General features: G+C 39.4%; 1 protein-coding gene across 2 annotated transcripts in view; it reads left to right on the top strand.

The window, feature by feature from the left end:
• deptor (DEP domain containing MTOR-interacting protein) overlaps positions 1-12,231 on the top strand; it is a 34,583-nt gene extending 22,352 nt beyond the window's left edge. For both annotated transcript variants that reach the window (XM_040117235.1, XM_040117234.1), the window contains exons 8-10: positions 1,132-1,202; positions 1,701-1,805; positions 7,050-12,231. In XM_040117235.1, the coding sequence (XP_039973169.1) occupies positions 1,132-1,202; positions 1,701-1,805; positions 7,050-7,172 (299 nt within the window). In that variant the 3' untranslated portion in view covers positions 7,173-12,231. The remainder of the gene's footprint in view (positions 1-1,131; positions 1,203-1,700; positions 1,806-7,049) is intronic.
• The last annotated feature ends 8,762 nt before the right edge of the window (positions 12,232-20,993 follow it).

Genomic DNA, 20,993 nt, shown 5'->3' with positions numbered 1-20,993 from the left:
TGTGTGTGTGTGTGTGTGTGTGTGTTTCTGCTTTTTGTGTCTTTACTACTGTGAGGGATTTCCTTTGATGTGTCTAATTCAAGCAGAGTCCTTGATAGGAGTCTCTTTGTACCAGAGGAGCCCCCCTCAATATGGGCACCCACACACACCATACACAATGAACAGGAAAAGGAAGGCCGAGACACACACACACACACACACACACACAGACACACACACACACAGGGTATTTCCCCTCTGCCTTACATTAACCTTAGTAAATGTGTATATCACATGATAGGAAGATAAGGAGTCCCGAAAATATAACATTCACAGTGGAATGGTACAGAAGTTTCCCAGTGAATGAGGAGCTTTGTGTCTTGTGTAATTGCTGGTATGAATTCATGAAGCAGATTACGAAAAAAGATGTTTGGCTCTGATATGAGGTAGAATTAGCAAATTAGGTATTAATGAAGTTGATTATCTCATCTGATCATTTTGAAAATGAATCTGTTCAGAACAAGAGAATAAAAGGCCCCTCATACCACTTTCTCCTTCTCATCAGATTAGAATGAAGTACAACACTGACCACAACGGATTTGTCAAGAACACATATACTGTACAGCACAGAAGTATTTGCAGTTTGTACGTGGGAATTGTTGTATGCATAGTATGTGTGTGTGAGTGCATTCATCATACAATCAGGCCCCTGGTTTCTGACCAATTGGCTACATTTTCCCAGCTCTTTAGTTTGGCATTTTTTTAATAATTTGTATTAATGGAGAGAATTTAAAAGTGACTTGTTTTTGAGACACAGAAGTCCAGTGAAATCCTGTGTGGGGTCATGTTGAAGTGAGTAATTGTAAGGGGAAGTTGGAGGAGGGGAAGGGGAGCTATACTATTTCAATAAGAAGCAAGCCTCCAGGCCCTGTTAGCATGTGCAACTTCTGCACACACACTCTCTCACACACACACACACACACAGACACATTTCACCCAAAAATATTATCTCTTTATGTTTCAGTGTGTGTGCATGTTCACGCCTGTTTGCTGAGTTGTGTGCTGTAACCATGTGTATGTCTGCCCATATATGCAGTCATGTCTCATTCTCATCAAGTAACATTTTGAATTTTTTTTTTTTTGTATTAACAGTTCTGAAGAGACAAGTGAGTCCAGAGGAGCTGCAGACACCGGGAGGACCTTTTATAAAGAAGACATTCACTGTAGGGCGCGCACACACACACACACACACACACACACACACACACACACACACACACACACACACACAGACACACACGCTGAGCTGAGCTGAGCTCCAACAAAGACTACTTCAGCCTGGACCCTGTCACACACACTCACAGTCACACTGGAAGGGCACTCAAGTCATGTGTATATGCAGACAGCTCAGGAACACACGCACACACACACACACATTCACACACGTACCAACCTATTACACTCTGCACTTTTTTCTGTCATGAGTGTGTTTGCTACAGGATGCCAAATGAGTATCACACATTAGAAAATACTACATTTGAAAGAAGACAGCAGACGTAAATATTATATGTATACAGTAAAATATAGACATGGCATTGACTAGGGTCCACTTACTAGCTACAACCAGGTGCAACTTTATTAGCACAGATTCGACTCTAAGCATGTGCATGAGAACAGTAACATGTCATATTAACATTTCATGTATTCTTTTTGTTCCTCAGATTGTAGGCGATGCTGTAGGCTGGGGCTTTGTGGTGCGAGGCAGCAAACCCTGTCACATCCAGGCTGTGGACCCTGGTGGACCTGCAGCTGCTGCTGGCATGAAGGTAAGACCGGGAGAGATGTATGGAGTCCCGAACACCCTGTGAATCTCAGTGGGCTTCCTCCATCTGTTCATCCATGGGGTAAAGGGATGAACAAAAGGATGGAGGAAGTTTATAGCATAAATGAAATTTGTCATTTTCAATTTACTGTGGGAGTTAAGTAATTTTTCAAGTGTGTTGTAATTAACTTTTCTGTTACATGCATGTTCTTTCAACCTGCCTTCTTCTTTAACTAGTAGTTATCTACATTTCAAAAACATGTCCATACTTTTCAAGAGAAATTGTATCTTCACAACTATCTAATTCTTCACAACACAGTAACAGGGGGTATTATAGGTTTTATTTTACATGAGTGAAGTGTTGCAGTGTATAAGATATTGAAGTTTCAGTACTATTGCAGAAATGTGTATGTCTTTGTCTTCTGTGATTTTATTACTTTCTTCATGGCCGTTGACCTACAATGCAATATGATGAGTGGAGAAGGGAGCCCTAGTTATTTAATTCTGAGAGATTAAAATCAAAACTTGATGTTTGCCTTTGATGTTTCACATAGCCTCCTCTGTGCTCGGTGGCAATGTTGCAGAGTAACATGCGTTTTTTCTTTAAATATATAAGGTTATATTTAAGTGCAGACTGTGAGAGAAGACAAGAATCGAACAAAGAAATGGGGAAGGAAGAAAAAGAAGAGTGTAAGGATGCTTTCTGTAACTTCAGCCCGCATAAGGAGGTGGTCAGGAGCAGAGAGAAACTGTAAAAGCAGGAAAAGTGTTGTGATAGGACAAACGTCAGGAAAGAGGAAAACGGCGTAATGGTGGTTTTGCTGCCACAGCTGGCATGAAGGTATGCAAGCAGAGTTGCTGCAAGGAATCCTGGGAAAGCAGAACATAGCGACTTTAACCACAAGATGAAGAGGGAGGAGAGAGCAAGGACTGAATGAAAGAAGCAACAGGAGTCAGAAAGAGGGGCAGATAAGCATGTGACTTGGAGGAGTAAATTTGAAGGGAAAACATGAAGTTATGAGGCACATCATAAACTATAAGCTGTGCTTTAGCCTAATTGATCAATAAACCATTGCTAATGTCCAGTGGACATTTTCCTCAGGCGTTGAAAATGGCTTTCAGTATCAGCTATTAAGTGTCTAAAATGTCAGTCTATAAGTTTTGAAAGGAAAGGCAAAGGTAACGAAAAAAACTGCAAAGCTTCTGCTGGGGAGGAAAGGATGCTATCTCAGAGTGAGGTCAGAGAGGACACGTGAGCTGAGGAGTGAAAAGTGTGGGGGATGAGGAAGGATGTAGATGGAGAGGAGCAGAGTATTAGCACTGAAAGAGGAAATAGTCAGAAATAAAATCACTTCTGCTCTGGTTACTGTTTACCTTCATATTTTTCATCATGTCATGGAAACACGTTTCATGGTTCACAGTTGCTCATTAAAGTGTCCACGCTCGTAAAGTGTGTGTGTTTATGTCTTTGCGTATGTGATTAGCTGTCTTGAACTGATTATGTGACCTACGTGCTTATTATGAGGACTTCATGTCACAGTTTTACTCCAAATCTTGTCATTTTAACTTTATCGTGTGTTGTTTTTTAGATCAAGACTTAACATTATCTTTTATGTGCTGACTAACGTTTATAACCCTGAAGCCTATAAAAAACAAGGCAAACCCAGAATATTAGGGGAGAGATATCAGATTGTCACAGTCTCATCATTGTAGATTAAATTCTTAGTGTGCAGCAGTGTACGCTAGAGCATCACCAGTTTATTTGTAAGGATTCATTGCACCTCCCTGCTGTTCCTAGAACGTTAGTCTTGTTCTGCCTCACTTGAGTGGTTGTACTCATTTGTAATCAAGCAGTCACACAAACGGCTAGAGGGAATGCCGTGTTGTAAGGTGCTGGCACCACGGTACAGGCAAAAAGGCCAAAGGAGAAACTTACACCCATTGAACTCAGAGGGCCGGTAGCATCACCAGGCTCTTCTCCTTTCTCATCAAGCACACATGCTCTCAAACGCTGCTTCTCCATCTGTCTGGGTCTTTTTTTTCCCACCACACACAGACACACACATCAGCACTCTTCTGACCATAATGGATTCGAGCACTTATGTAACTGTCTGATACATCACTCTGAGAGCCACTTCTAATGAGCTTTCATAAGGCAGCAGGTAGAGTGTGTTAGGTGTGTGTTAGTCTCACTTTGTGTCCATTTGTGCGTTCTGTGCTGTGCTGCATGTTTGCTCACCATTATGTGTGAACTGAACAATATGTTCTGTTATAGTATTTGGACCACATAGATATAACTGTCAGAGTCTCTCAACCTCCATTGAAAAGATTTTTGAACATTTAAAGATCAGAAGATTTAAAGTTTAGATGAATCGGGAATTGTATTGTAATAAGATCATTTCTATGCAGGACATTTAATTTTGTCTTTGAGTATGCGGAAGGTGCCCAATTATGACAAGCTGAGACTCGAAAAAAAAATCTAATGGTCTGACTCTCTATTAAAGAAATAGAATCACATTTTTGGAAAATTTCATAACCGCTTATTTGCTTTCTTGCTGAGTCTTGTCCTCACCTGTAAGTGGCCGGACAACCAGCAGACTCCAATAAGTCGCTGCTCCTGGTCAAGAAATAGCCCTGCACGTGACTCTGTGAAACCACAAGTTGTCCTTCTTACAACTTCGTACATATAAAACAAACAAGATATAGTGCGTTACTTAGTGAGCTATAAGCCAGGCAGATGCTTTGTGGATTAAGCCCAATTTCTTTAACCCCCGACTAATTTGCCGTTCAGTTCGAGGGGATCATGACGCCTGAATCATTGCCCGTGTGATCATTGCGGTTTTCAGTTTGATTTCTCACATGGCTCCTGTCAGTTTTTTGCATAAAAACTTTTACATGCTTTCTCACACATTTGCTGCTGATAGAAATGTAAATGCAAGGCTCATGTGAATCCTAATAAAAAGGACCTAGAAAAATTTAACACCGTCTGACTGGTCTCGTAGTGCAAAACAGAAAATACATCCCTGTAGTTGTAATTTTTTTGCCAAAGTCATGTTAACATGTGCTGCTGTAACTCTAATGTTAAAAATTATGTCTGCCCGGGAATACCACCCGTGAAGAACCAGTTTCATGAATCAATTTATTCTTAAATGAATTAAAAGAAATGAAGAAAGTGAAAAATGAAACCCACTGAACACAAACATGCCTGCGTCTCCACTGTGCCTGGTCAATGTTACCCCCTTATCCTTGGATAGAGGCAGGGTAACTATATCCCTCTGCTTCCGATCCTTATGCTAAGCTAAGATAAGGTAACCATCTCCTGGCTGTAGATTCATACTGAGCAGACAGACATGATAGTGGTATCAATCTCCTGATTTCATTCTCAGCAACAAAACGAATACACATATTTTACAGAATGTCAAACTATTTCCTTTAATCACAAAACCAGGGCGCCCTCCAGTGTGTGGTTCCAGTTTAGCCAGTTATTGTTTCTGTTATCACTGCATGTAAGTCAAATAGGTCAACATGGCCTCTTCACATGTGATGTTTATTCCCTTTTTTTATATACATATATATATATATATATATTCTCTCTTCGTGCCAAGTTTCCGTATCTTTCCTTTCTCTGTGAGAGAGCGATTTAACCCTCCTGAGTGCAAGGAGCCATTCAGTCCAGCTGGGCCCCAGCCAAGACTAACAACACCACAGCCTGAAAGGAGAGAAGCATCAGTGGGAGAGAAAGAGGGGGAGGTGTTGTGAGGGAGTTAAAGGGGTTTAAAGGAAAGGTACAATGGAGAGTGGGAAATGAATAGGAGTAAAGAAAAAGAGCGTGTATGCAGAAGTGCATGAGGGACAGTACTTTGACTTATGTGAAGCAGTGTGATATAGGCGGCAGAGGTTTAGATGTGATTACAGTGAGAGGCTGAAATTCCTCTGCAGCACAGGATTAACAGCCTGGGCGTTTTTTTTTTTTTTTCGTTCCCTCTATCACTCTTAATCTCCCTTTCCAATTTTTCCCTCTGCCTATTTTGTTCTCTCCTTTCCTGAAACATTTAGAAGCACCGGAAAGAAACATTTAGCAGCAATTGCTGTCAAATAACCAAATATAGTAACCACTATCTGCTTGTATTCACTATTCTCTGTCAGTTAATGTAAGGAACAGGCAAGGTTTGAATAGTTGAACCCTGGAAGATGATTCTCTATGTGTGATGTTTCCTGCATCGAAGGCACATGAAAAGCATCTGTAAAAGTTTTTCTTCCATGGTCACTCAGCAGTCTACATCTGCCTTATATTTACAGTATAGGCAACAGAAGAATCAGAATAATAATGCGCTCTCGTTCTCTCTGACAGGCATCATATTTTTTTTTGCATCTTGCAGAGCTTTTCAGAGCCAGTGAAGTGGGAGTGTTCTTGCTTGTGTGCGTCTGTAATAGCTTGCAAAAAAAAAAACCAAACGGCAGCATCATGTTGCAACAGCAGCAGCTAGAGGGCAGCTCTGACAACAAGTCTTACTGTTGTCAGAGCTGCCGAGTTGGATTGGTGGTTAAATAGCGATAAGGGAGGTGGGGACCAGGTGCAACTGGGGAGTGACAGGAGTGTGGCTGTCATGTTTTACCCAGTGCAATTTAGTTACCACTTCATGTCAGTTAGCACTGTCGGTGTTTACTTTTGGATTTATGACTGTGTTGCAAATTCTCTCTTGGCTCACACACGCCCTCTTTGTTAGGTTAAATTTATAGGGGTTTATTAACTGCGCTGTGATTGCAGATCTGTGTTTTTAAAAGGAATAATCCACCCCAAAAAAAAACAAGTACAAGTACTAACTGGAAGGTTGGAAAGGTGCCCCTTTGCTAGCTGCACTATGACAAATTAGTAAGTATATTTAATCATATGGCATCACTGAGCCATTCTCACTGAGAACAACAAGCGTCATTAGTCAAGCAATCACACAACCAGCATAAAAGCATAAAATAACACACAGTCCAACAGGGTTTAACAGCTGCAGTGATGATGGGGCAGCATGACAGTACAGAGTATCTCCGTAAACAAGGGCACGTATAAAAAAATGACTCAACAATAGATTTTTAAAGGAATACTCCAGCAAATATTTATCTTTTGAGACTAAAAAAAAAACTTCTGACTTGAGCATGAAAAGTGGCATTTTAACTGCTGCGATCGGCATGAAATTTGACATTATTACAGCCAAATCCTCAACTATCTCTCCCCTCTTTGTCCATTTTTCTCCAGGTATGTCAGTTCGTGGTGTCGGTGAATGGACTGAACGTCCTCTCTCATGACTACCGGACTGTCAGCAACCTGATCCTCACTGGACCCAGGACAATCGTCATGGAAGTGATGGAGGAGGTATAAGTTTGAGAAGAGCTACGAGAGAAAGCCTCATAGAACAGTAGAGTCATAATTATGTGGGGACTAAAAGGTCTAATATTTGACCTCAAAACCACACCGACGGAAACACGTAGACACCTTGGGGCGGAACTCGCACTCTCACTGTTCCAACGTTGTTTGGACAAGGGGGATAACTGACAGATGGTGTGTGTTCAAGAATGTGGGTTATTGAGTCAAGTAAATGATTCAACCTTTGGACAAAACACGCAGGTTGTTCTGTTTTTTTCTTTGAATTTAGAGGCACATGCACTGCGGAACGAAAGTGCAAGAGCCACCGCTTCTACAGATGGTGATCCATCACTGTGACTCTCAGTCTTAATGAAGAGGTCCCAGACTTTATGTGGAGTAGGAAAACCCCAATCCCCTGATTCTGTTTGAGTTTTGAACCCGAACTGTATCATGAATCTGTTGTCAAAAGATGTGAGACACAATTTTTGTCATTAAAACCCGGAGATGAGCAGGTACAAGCTGAGACTGTAACAATAAGGAAGAATATTTCATGTTGACAAACTCAGTGACCTCTCCCCCACTTAATTTCCAACAATGGACTGAAGCTCCTAACTGCTCAGCACTACCCTCTGCTGGGAAGAACAGGCAAACACAGAGAGGGAGAGCATTGATACTACAACTACATAAATCACAAGTCTTTGTTTTCAGGGTGTTTAATTATTTTTTTCCTTGCATGGGAACCACTATGTTAAATAGAAAAAAGAAACATTTCCGCCCTTGTCCCATGAAAACCCACTGACAAATTAACAACTAAAGGGACGCCCAGGTAGATTTATGCATAGCTGTTAGCAATTTGTTAGTCTACATAATAAAAGTGCAGTGATAAACTGCATGTGACATTAACAGGCACAATGTATATAGAAAAGTTCCAGAAGATGGATGCGCAAACAGACAGAAGTCGCTCCTCTCTAGAAAAATTGCGTTTACAGGATGAGGCCTCATTAACGTGCAAACTAAACCTGCTACAGCACTGAGAAGATCTTGGAGACTGTATGAATAATTGTTTTTAAAGGGATTCATTTCCATTGATCGCTTTAGTATCTTTTGGTTGAATTTTTTTTTTTGTAAGATGATGCCTGATATGCAGACCTTAAACTTCCATAATGACACAAGAAGTAGTTTATTTGTATGTTATACTTACTGTTGAGATGTTCTAAAATACCTTTAGGAAAAAATCTTGCTAATAATACATTTATTGACTTAAAAAATGAAAGAAATATAACATTTAACATGTTTAGGTATATTATATGCCAGTGGCAATGCCAAATAAGTCCTTAACTGTAATTGGAGCCATGTAATGCCAACCAGCTTTAATGGAAAACTTTAATTTAGAAGTAGCAAACAGTAGTAGATTCTGTTGACCTTTTAATGCAGATTTTGTATCTACAGTATATGTTCTTTGACGTGTGAGGATATTAAAGAGTAGATTGACTATATGAGCACTCGAAACTTGACAAAAGCACTTAGATGACGGAACTTTCTTTTTTGGAATAAAATTTAGAATTTTAATATTTATACGTGCATATACCTTGTGAATATACAATCTGACATCCCTAGTTTGAAACTAATAAGAAATAATAATCACCTTCTTGCCCCGTAATCCTGTTCTCCTTCATTATCTATATTAGATAATGTGTTAGATAATCACATGTACAGTATGATCAGTGGATGCAGAAAATTGTGCAGTAAAATCTAAACATCATAGGAATGATGATAAAGTTGATACGGGTAGTGTTTAGGTCATTGAATATGTCAGCGTACAGGTGAAATTTGTATGAAATATTACATCTGTGTGTCTGATTTGTTTTTTAGTGGCAGCATATATCAACCGCACATTTCGTAAGGGTCAGATCCCTCAAATCACCAAAAACCACATTTGGTCACTCACTCCTAGCGATATCCAGCCATGCAGATAGATGGAAAAAGCTTAATTTGTGCTGATCACAGAACTGAAAAAAGCAACAGCAGCTCTGGAGCTACTTTCGGCTGAGGAAATATCAATACCCCCTCGGAAACCTGTTGACAGTGCGAACTGTGGGTTATCAGATTCTGGAAAGATCTTCGTCTTCTTGTTTTGTTTTTTTTTTGTAATTTATATGTAATGTTTTCAGTTCTTTGAGAACGACAAACAAAATTGAATTCACCTCCAATGTACTGGAGAGGCAGCAGAAACTCAAACACATCTTTCAAAAATTAACTTGAAACTATCAGATTGGCTAGATACAACTACAGGTAAATGAGAACTATTTTTTATTTTTTTATTTTTGGAATTTGGTTGTTAATTGAAGATTCACTGGATTAAAGCAAGATACAGGCTAAGATAAATGGATTTGTACATCATTAGCTTCCAAAATAACATCTGAATGAATTGTATTGTTTATAGACTGTGCCATTATGTGCTTAGGCATACTAGCATGAAAACATCATATTTGAAACTATATAATAGTAAAAAGAAGAGCATGGATAAGTGATGCTCATAGCGCTCATACAGTATGTGTCTGTAGTCCTGAGTAAACACTTGTTTACCTGTTTTTTTTAGACAAAACGACACTGCCCAGTTCACTGGATACTTACTTAGTTTAGTCCTGAGGTGAGATTATTACTTACAAAAATTAAACACAAGTGCAGTAAACTGAGCTTTTTTCTATTCAAGGTGAACATATATTCAGGAAGTCTTTTTTGCCAGACAGGGGAATTTAATCTGTCACATTAAACTGCCTCCAAACATGTCCTAAGCAGCGAAATTGCATGATTCCTGTAAATCTGTGCGTATGTAGCATTAGCTCCTAATCCAAAGCACTTCTTCAGTCTGATGACTCATAGGAATGCATTATCTGACAAATCATTTCAGAAGGAAAGTCGACTTCGGCCTTCAGGGGTCTTTGTTTCCACATGCTTTCTGCATCGCTGTCCCATTTCCAGTAGAAAGATAAAAGAACACAACTTCCACAACTCTATAAATAACAAGTTAGAATAAAACCGTTGTGGAACATCTTAGAGACATTGGGGATTTCCTCTGCTAAACATTCATGAGGTTTTGTCTTACTTGCTGATATCAAAACAGTCCACACATGTTGTTGGGTTATGCCATATAATACAATGTTTTCATTACTCTTCTTGTAACGTTGACGGATATGTTGTCAGTCAGGTTCTCTGCATTTGAGGAAGAATTATGTATAAGGGACCCTAGATACAGAGATTTCAATATTCTTTGATACTGTTTTCAGCAGGTAACATGGCAAAAATCTCTTCTTACCCCAAACTGCAGACATAATTGATTCTTGAGTGGTTTTAAAGGGTTTTCATTAGTAGAGATGTCATTAGACTAACAGTTAATATCTACACTCAGCATGGGTTCAATATTTCTCAGTTTTTCTTTAATTACAAACTCAACTACCTGCAGTTTTTAGCTCAGTATTTCTTCTGTGGACTGTGTCTGGAAAATGATCTGGTTAAAGCTGTTGTGATTCTGATAAAGGCGATAGCTCTCAGGAGGGTTTTCCCCTTCACGCTGTCTAGAAGTGTGTCACATGTATTAATGTGAAGTCTTCTAGGAGTTCTGTGTGGTCACGGTTGGCTGAAACGGGTTCACTGACTGTTAAACAATAAGCCTGAAAGTATTTGCCTTAAGACCTTATTTTGCTGCTAATCACAGTTGGTGGCAATTTAGTCTCTTGTTCTGTTCCCATCTCTGACTTTGTGTATTAAATGTGCTCATTGTGTCAGGTGATCATGCTTCAGTTCTATTGACAATCAGAATTTTATAGACACCACCTTTAAATAGCACAGTGGTTTCAAACGCAATTGTGTGACCGAATGTATTTCACCATCATAGTCTACACTGAGCTGTCGTCAGTTTTATATTTCAACTTAAATGACTCATACAATTGAAAGGATTTTTTGCTTTGTCTTCACCCCATGAGGCAGCAGTGAGGGCCCACACATTGTCACCAGGTACAGCTGTGTGTTTATTCCTTTTTTTCTCCACTGTCAGAGATTGATTGTTGGGTTTGAGGACGATATAAGCTCATAGTACCACAGTCTGTTTTTGACCAAGCAGATAAAAATCATTCTGATGTTCTAATATATTAAACATTTAATCAAGTGTTTAATAAACAAACCAATCTGATTCTACTCTGTTTGTGGTTTCATCTTCCAGTCTGTTCGAAGTCTTTGCACGTAATAACTGACATAAGTTAAGCTCACGTTTAGTGACAATGTACACTGTGCAGTGTTGATTGTGCATGTTTAAGAATCACACGAATGCAGATGTTTAGAAATACAGTATAAAATACAGTATACTTCATCCCTCGTTTGGCCTATAAAAATTCTTCAGTAAGACCTATGTAAGAAGGACAAATTGCTGTTTGGTTAAACTGTTCAAAACTGGTGTGGTTATGGTCTTAATGTGGACACCGACTTATTTTAAGGGGTTTCGAGCCAAAAGGGTGGGGAAACCTAAGGTCCTAAGGCATGATGATGGAAATATCTAGTATATAGGGAATCTGAGGTGACAGAAAATGTCTGAAATATCAAACTAACTGCTGCATGATGTCGCTGAGCACAAGGTTGACACATAGCCTCATCTGTGAACACACTGCATGGTCTTCCTTCCCCTGTAGACAGGCCGGAAGTACGTGACACCTCTTTTCCGCTTTTCTTAGATGCACCACCGCAGAGCTACCAGCAGGGGGTAGTGTTATACTACTCCACACAGTCTGTATAATGTTTTTATTCTGATTTTGTTCCATATCCCATTTTATCCCATATCTCATTTTTTCGGACAATTTGATGGATTTCAGGTAGTGAAGGTATAGATTATGTAGAAGAAATCGCCCAGCTGTGTTTTGTCAAGAATCTTTGTGTGAATACAGTCAACAGGAATTATAAAATAGCTACAAGGCTGACATTAGGCTTTTATCGTTCATTTCTGGTCATCCCCATTAAGTCTTTTTTAACCCGCTCTCATCTACTTATTTCTTAAGTGGTTTTGGGTTGTTGATGACATTTTTAACTACATAGCTAGGTGATTGTCTGAACTGTCTGACTCCTCTTCAGATCTAAATTGACAATCTCACACACACACACACACACGCACGCACACACGCACACACTCACACACTCACACACACGTCCAAGTCATTCATGTATGGGGAAATCTATGGGAGTGTCTAGGTGTACAAAGAAAAAGTGTAAAACCACTTAATAATAATTTAGATGAATTGCAAAAAAATGATTAATGTTGAACTACCCCACACGGTTTTGTCATTTTGTAGTGACACTCACATTCAAATTCGCTCACAGTGGCTACACGGGCATCTGGGTCACCTTCTCTCTCTCTTTTCCACCCTTTTATCTTCCAGGACAGATGCACTAACTTGAATAGGCCTTATCAGATGAGGCCATCTGTACCTTCCATGCACTTATCTTTCCATTTATTAATCTCTCCTTGCCTCCAAACGCCCAGTGATTAGCTCAGCATCTAACCTCCACATTGCCTCCATTCTTTTAACTATCTGTCCAGTCCTCTGTTTGTGTTTATACTCAGTACACACAGTGGTACATTAGAAGGAAATTAGAAGCTGTCTCTCACCTACACACATATATACACACACACACACACACACACACACACACACACACAAACCTGAGATCAACAGTCTGCTGGGCATTTTTGCTTGAGGGAAAGATGAAGAAGAAAGAGATGAGGCTATAACATTTAAACCTCCAGTGATTCAACCAATAAAACAGAATAAGTGCAAAGAAGCAGACAATACTATGACATACAATTTGCACTGATTGTATAGGCTTCTCATTTTGAATTCAATTACTCCAAGTTATCTGCCTTAGAACAAATATGCTGCAAACAGTAATGGTGTTTTTGGTGGAGTTGCGAGCATTTGTATTTGCGAAGTGTGTTCTATTCACGGGCCCTTAGAGAGTAATGTGTCGATACAACGTGCTGTAGCTCAGTGCATACAGAACAGTCACACTACCAAAATTAGGAGCCCAATTCCAAATGGGGCCAACACAGTAAAAATGTACGCACTCTGAGAAGCCTGGGATGAAAGCGTTCACCAAGTGGCATATATTATAAGATCATATTAAGGTTTGAAAAGCCCACATGGTCCAATTAAAGCAACACCAATGCAGGCGGCAGAAGCCAAGATCAAGTAATTAATACGCATAAAAAATATCTCTCATGACGGTGACACCAGCCAAAATAAGGGAGTTATCGCGAAATATAAGATACATTGAAAGCAGTTAGTTGTGTTGTGTTTTCAGTCAGTGTTGGAAAAGGACAAAGTAAATACAATGTTACACTCATTTCTATCCTGACTCTACTCTTCACATCAGTGTTTCTTTGATTATGATTAAATGTGATGGAAATTCACTCAGGGCCTAACTTGGTTTAAACAAGTGAATGTCTTCTTCACAGACTTTCAAACCTGCTATGACAAAACCACAAAAAAGAAAATCTAAAAAATGTTATGTTGACATCCTATTTTGTAAAGCTCAAGAAGCTCCTCTTCAGTTTGTTCCAGGAGAAATTTTGACACAGACGTGAATTAGTACAAAGTTTTTTTTTATCCAATTTTACAGGTCTGAACAGTATTTTTTTTTTTGTCACCACTTTCCTCATTAATATCCCCTGCTTACAGTCCGTCTACAATTGCATGCAGAATACTTAAAAGTTATTACTATCTGAGTATCAAATATCTGCTGGAAAAAAATCTCTAAATCATATTTATCTTAATGCTCTTGGATGTTAAAGCTATGGTTTCATGCTGTTATTAAGTTTTTATATCATTTGTTTAGTATGTCATTCTTTACATTATGGCAGAAGAAATAATGTCAATCCAGAAAATTAAATAATATTCACTGGAACACAATATTCTTTAGAGTTTAATTAGCTTTTTGAACAAAAAGCACCAATAAGTGTGACTGCTGCCTTGATTAAATAAAGGTTATCAGTGTTATCACATGGGAAATAAGGAGCCTTTTTTAATATTGCTGGCAAAGAAAGGAAAAGAAAATAAAAGAGAGGAAAGAAAAGAAAAAAGAAAAGACCTACACAGCTGAGCAAAAGGAATGCTTCAATGCTTACTCAGGTTGATGGACTGAAGCCTCTGAGGCATGATTACAGTGTTTTCAAGTGAATCGTCCCCTGTCCTCCCCACAGGCGAGGAGCTCAGGACAAGTCACAGCAAGCAGATATGTTAGCCACCTGCCAAATGCTTCTTGGACTGTGGCTGCCAGCTCTGTGAATTTGGCTAGCCACTATGGCAGGAAGTCACCTTTGTTCAACTAGCATTTCCGTTTCAAAATCTTATTTTACCAACTAAATGGTGGAACTGGAAGAATGAAGACAATTACTGTACGGGTAATGGAAAAGCTATTTTTCAGGAACTGACTAGGATGGTGGTTCTGAGTGAGGGAAGTTTAATTTACTTTTACTTTTGCCTCATTGGATATGCAGTGATTTCACCCATGTTCTGTGTCCTTGCTTTTATCCATATTGCTCGTTGGAGCATGGCATCATGGTGTAGATTAATGAACAGCTTAGGACTGGAAATGGAAAAACAAGACTAACACTCTACAGCCATGCTAGCAGCTCTGTAAGGCTGTAGTTACACACGGGTGATCTGAGCTGAATGCTAACATCAACATGCAAAAATGCTCATGATGACATGGCTAACATGCTGATGTTTAGCAGGTATGATGTTTACCATCTTCGCCATCTTAGTTTGGTGTGTTAGCATGCTAACATTTGATATTTAGCACTAAACACAAAGTAAAGCTGAAGCTGATGGGAATGTCCTTAGTTTTGCAAGAATTTGGTTATAAATCAAAGTATTGGACAAATTAAAATTTTGACCTGACGATGGTGTTGGATGAAAAGTTAAAGGATGACCAAAGTTATTATAATTCATCCTGTGGAGGAGCATGAATGTGTCTACAAAATTTCATCGCAATCTATTCAATAGTTGTCGAGACATTTCACTTAAAACCACAAATGTCACTAGAGTGTGTCGCTAGAGTAATAGTCAGGGGATCACCAAAGTCAGTAGGATTCATCCTCTGTGGACCATGAATGTCAGTACAGAATTTCATGGAAATGCATCCAATAGCTGTTGCAATATTTCAATCTGGAATAAAGTAGTGACCAATCGACCTTGCCACTAGCATGGCTAAAAATCGCAACTTAAGAATCCCCACTGTGTGCAACCTGTAGACTGCTTTGGTTAACGTACTCTGCATGTTAAAGATGCCTTTGGTCATAAGTACTTAAATAGCTGCCTGTGGTCTTGAATGAGTTTTTAAATAAATAACAGTATTTTCTTAAATAAAAGTGTCCCACCATGAAAAGCTGCGTAATGTACAATGACTGTGGTGTGAGGTTAGTGGCACTCTGGGAATGGCAGGCCTGGTAACAGATGACAAACCAGCTAATAACGGTGACTAGTTGGACTAATCAGTAGGCTGCAGTCGGTTCAGTCCACTGCTGCCCTCATATTAACCTGCTTCTTCTGTTATTAACACAAAGCTCAGGAGCAGAGAGTGTGTGTGTGTGTGTGTGTGTGTCCGTCAGAAAATGGTTGAAATTTAAGCATGAGGTGTTTGTTTTTGCGTCTCAGTTCACCCTTGTATCAGTCAACTCTATTTGAACTTTTCCAGGTCCTTTGCTCAAGCTTATAAGACAAACAAACCATGTTTCTTCTGTTGGTTTAAATGCAGCCCATTGTGTGTGAATGACACGGTGATCTAGGCTGTCTGTCCCTGTGGCGTGTGATTGCTAGGCTCCATGCCTTTGGTTATCTCTGCGTCTTAAAAATGTGGAGCAAGGGGCTTCAGGTCTGTGTGTGTGTGTGTGTGTGTGTGTGTGTGTGTGTGTGTGTGTGTGTGTGTGTGTGTGTGTGTGTGTGTGTGTGTGTGTGAGAGAAAGGGGAACAGAACGAAAAGTGGGGGGTGTCTATGTTTAAATGTAAAATTAAGTGTTTTTGCACATTGCAGACTTTTGTCACTGTGTGTGTGTGTGTGTGTGTGTGTGTGTGTGCTGTGAGTGCTGGCATGTGCGTGTGTGTGTGTGCAACTGTCTGACTCGGTAAGCAGAATCAATAAAAAAGTAAAACTCACATTATTAAATGCTGCAGTTTCGGAAACTGCATGACGTTGCAGTTTTTTTCAGTTACATTTTATTTTACTTTACATCTCATACTTTTTCATACTAACAACAGTTTCATTACTCTCTCTCCCTCTTGCTGATTGATGCCATCCAATAAACAGTCATCCTTCAACCACTTCAAGCTTAAACATGTGCTCTTATAAACACCAATGAGGGGTTCCCTGTTTCCTGGGAGAAATCCTCTGCTACACAGGAAACAATGCTTTGTATGTTTGTCCAAGCAACAATGGTAGCGTCTTTGTAATAATTATAGGAAGGTAGAGGAAACACAACAGGCTGCGGTGGAGTTTGATCATTTTTATTATTACAAGATGTTGGTCCAGTGCAAACAGGGAGTATTAAAGACCAATGGAAAGACTGCGTATCACCAAAGATGTCATCAATATCAGGTAAACAACAATGTTGTAGACTGCTGCTCAGTTCTCCAAAAACATGGCATCTTGGAGGACAAACTATGTATGAAAAAAAATTTATGTGAACAGTTATGTGCATTCAGTTTCATTAAAAAACAAAAAGAAGAAATTGTTTTTTGTGGATAACCCATGCCTAAACCTTCTCAGTATACAGTGTGAGTATAATTGGCTGTCAAAAGTTTTTACTTTTTATCCATACTGTCTTGCCACAAAGTCTTTCAGTGCTGTACCTCCCAGGGTTTACAAATGTGAAATCTGTCACACATCACCTGCATGCGCGCACAGTGAGACAGCTGATCTGAACTGCCCACATTTTTCTGACTCCTGAGGTGTATCAGGTACTTACCCCTACTTTGTGCCACCAAACTTTTACAAGCCCGTATGCAGACTTGAAAGTCAAAAATTCAGGACACCTGAGCAGAGTTTTGTGTGCAGATCTGATGTATTTACTTAAGTATGAAACTGCTCGTGTGTGTGTGTGATATTTATGCTAAACTCTAACAGAATCTAGCCTGGCCACTAGCAAAGAGGAGCACTACCAATAAACAGATAATTGTTGCCGTGCAGTGACTTTAAAAACTTTATGAAGCTTCACAGTTGGACCATATGGTGCTGAGCTGAATGACCTGTGGATCAACTCTACCATGTGACTGATGCATTTATTCAACAGAGCCAGTTGGGATGGACAGGTACACAGAAGGAGGATGAAAAGATTAAGAGTTAGGGTGAAAAAGAGAGACAGAGGAAGAGAGCAAGAAGGAAAAGAAGGAAGAAATAAAAGAATTAAATGGGATAGATAAAGACAAAAAGCAGAGAGAGGACATCAAGAGAAATGAATAGATGACAAAAAATGAAAAAGGGATTTCCGGGCAGGACAGCATTGTGGTTCATCCACTGGGTGGGTCTTTAGGTCTGTTGGCCTGAGAGTCCATAGGGAGCAGCTGTCAATCATAATCCACGTGGGACTGCAGTGACTCAGAATACAAAGTTAAACCAAAATAATCACACAATCTCCTTACATAATCTGAAGTTTCAGCCACGCACACTCCAACTTTACCGGTTTTTCAGAAAGCACAACTAGCTGAGCATAGCTGGTTTTAATGCTGTCTATTTTGTCAACCAAAGAGTTTTCTTCAGTATTATATGATTCACAACAAAGATGCCTTGATAACACAGTTTCTCTGTCATTTGCCATATACCGTGCCATTGATTTGTTTACAGAATGACACATTGCCATGCCCTTCTATTGTTTTATTCATTTGTTTGTTTATTTTACCAGACCTGAGAATACAGTCAAAAGTGTCCATCTGGAGTCTTATATTTGACGTATAAAAAATGGGGACCTCAAGGTCTTTTCACCTGATTTAATCAGGTGAATCCAGGTGAGTAAGAGCCATGATCTTTGTTTTCATCTATTAAAACACTGCTGTGTCCACAGCCATGTTGGCGGCTCTCTAGGTTGTATTTAGGCAGAGCCGTGCTTCGTGCTCAATCTTGCGGATGTTAAGCAGGTATAAAGTATACTCAACGTTCACCATCTTAGTTTAGTGTGTTAACATGCGAACATTTGCTAATTAACACCACACATAAATCACAAGTGAGGCTGATGGGAATGCCATTAGATTTGTGGGTATTTTGTTATTAGGAATTAAAATTCATTTAAAGAATCACCAACGTTATTAAAATTAATCCTAAAGGGAACTTGAATGTGTGCACCAAATGAAGGAAAAGTCTCCCTAAGGCACCATGATTATCTGTACCAAATTTCTGGGCAATCCTTGCAATAGTTGTTGAGATATTTCATCAAAAAACAACAAAGGTGGTGCTAGAGGAAACGTCAAGGGATCACCAAAGTCATTTGGCTTCATTGCCTGGGGACCATGAATGTCTGTAAAAACTTTTATGGCAATCCATCTCCTAATTGTTGAGATCATTCAGACTGGACTGACTGAGCGATGTTGCAATCCCCACTGCCAGCATGGCTAAAAAGAAAAAAAAGACTGACGTTAGAAATTATGTCTCGAGACAACGGCTGCATGGAGTGTGCAAAAGTGGTGCAGCTTAGGAAGATAGTCCTGATATTTAATTATGTGTAGGTCTGGACAATAAATTGAATTGGTCAAATTCAGTTATCATCAATCTCTCACTGACCAAAATGTACTCACATCGCAATTTTCAGTAAATGTCTATAAAAATACAGTATCTGCACAACCAAAGACCACTCTAATTAAACAGGACAAACATATCAGAAGATAGTCAAAATGAGAAAGGAAATGCATGAATTGATGTATAAAAATATAAATATATTATTATGTTTATTTTGATTAAGGTAGACCTGATCATTTATCTTGAGTCATAACATCCACCCACTCACTGTGTGTAATGGTGTCTGCATGTGGTGTATTTGTTTGGTGTGTGGTCTGTTGCAGATGGGCAGCAGATGAAGGGGAAAGAGGATGACAGAAGGACAGGAAGGGAGGAAGAGGCTGAAGGAAAAAAGAGGAGGAAGGAGGGAGGAGGATGGAGAATCCTTATCCTCTTGATTATAGTGTTTATGGCATTTGGACAGTTGTTTAGCTGAGGCATGCGTGTGTGTGTTGAGAGCATTTGTATGTTTGTGTGAGTGTGTGTGTGGGTGTGTGTGTGTGTGTGTGTGTGTAGTGCCCCAGGGACACACCTGGAGTGCAGCTATTTGGCATTTCAACTCAGCCAGCCACTGGCACATTTCACCAGCCTCTGTTTCTCATGACTCCCATTCCTTCCCCCTCAAGGCAAGTCACAAAGTCTCTTCAACAGCAGAGGAGCTGAGTGTATAAACAGGATTATAAAGTGCACTCAAGTCTTTTTTTCTCAGTCTGATAGAAGAAAGTGCTGAAGTCACCAGTCCATTGGAATCTAATAGCCACTCGTTTAAGAGAAGAATAAAGGAATAGTTCATCATTTTGAAAAATAAAATATCTCGCTGAGAGATCGGTAAGAAGATTGATACCACTCTCAAATCTCCATTAAAGATGACGCTACAGCCAGGAGATGGCTAGCTTGGCATAGCATAAAGGCTGGAAACTGGGGAAATAGCTAGCCTGGTTCACTTAACCCCTCATAGAACATAATATGTTTTGTTTTTTTTTTTCATTTTTTGTAAAGATAAAACAAACAAAATGCTAGTAGGTGGATGTTTGTTTTACTTCTAGACGGAGCCAGGCTGGCTGTTTCCTCCTGTTGTCAGGCTTAATGCTAAACTAAGCTAGTCGCCTCCCGGCTTTAGCTTCATATTTAAGGGTACAAAACCAGGGGATGTATCAATCTGCTCATCTAACTCACGGTGGGAAAGTGAATAATTGTATTTCGAAAATGTACAACTATTGATTTAATACCAGCTGATTGATTTCATTTACATAGCCTATAGCCTATTTATATGATGATGAACATACTGGACAACTTGATGGCCGCAAAGCCCTTGGATTCAACCATATGGAGCCTAACAGCTTCTGTAAACGTAAGAATATTAAATACATGCTGAAGACACCATCCTAAATGCTTACGGACAGACATCACTAAATAAACATAAGCGTACAGTAATTAAGCACCCAGAGTTCCAGCACCCAATCTCAGTTTAGGAAGAAAATCAAGATTTTCCCATGTCCACTTCAAAAACAGTTAATTTTAAAATGTTTGGTATTGAATCAGGTTTTCTAAATCTAACATTTGTTTTTTTTTGTCTTGAGAATTCTCTTGAACCAAGTCAAATATTTGACTAGGAAATTTATCTGTCTAATCATAAAATCACTTCATTTTTGAAAAAAAAAAGTTAGCCTACAGGTTTATTGTTTCGTATTCGGAAGCATTTAAAGTGATCTGTTGCCATCATGCTTTCCATCAGCAAGTCCCCTGGTGGAAAGAAACTGCTCAAAAATGACTTATTTGGATGTTTATGGACACTTTTTGCAGCTGAGAGAAACTGTGATCTTGAAATGTTCCGCATGGCCTTAGAGTCAGATTGTTTCTTTTGTGACTCCAACTATGAGCTGAGTTGAAAACCTTGTGTCATTGCGCCTTTAAAGCTTCAAAGCTGGCAGCGCAGCAGGGAAGGGCCAGGCACCTGCTCCTAGCTCACAGAGCCATTTTCAGCCGGACTTTTTTCCCCTACAAATTAAACGCACCAAAAAACAAGAACAA

Source organism: Xiphias gladius, chromosome 22 (assembly GCF_016859285.1).
Source record: "Xiphias gladius isolate SHS-SW01 ecotype Sanya breed wild chromosome 22, ASM1685928v1, whole genome shotgun sequence".
Classification (NCBI taxonomy): Eukaryota; Metazoa; Chordata; class Actinopteri; order Istiophoriformes; family Xiphiidae; genus Xiphias; species Xiphias gladius.
This window is presented reverse-complemented; position numbering and strand designations above follow the sequence as displayed.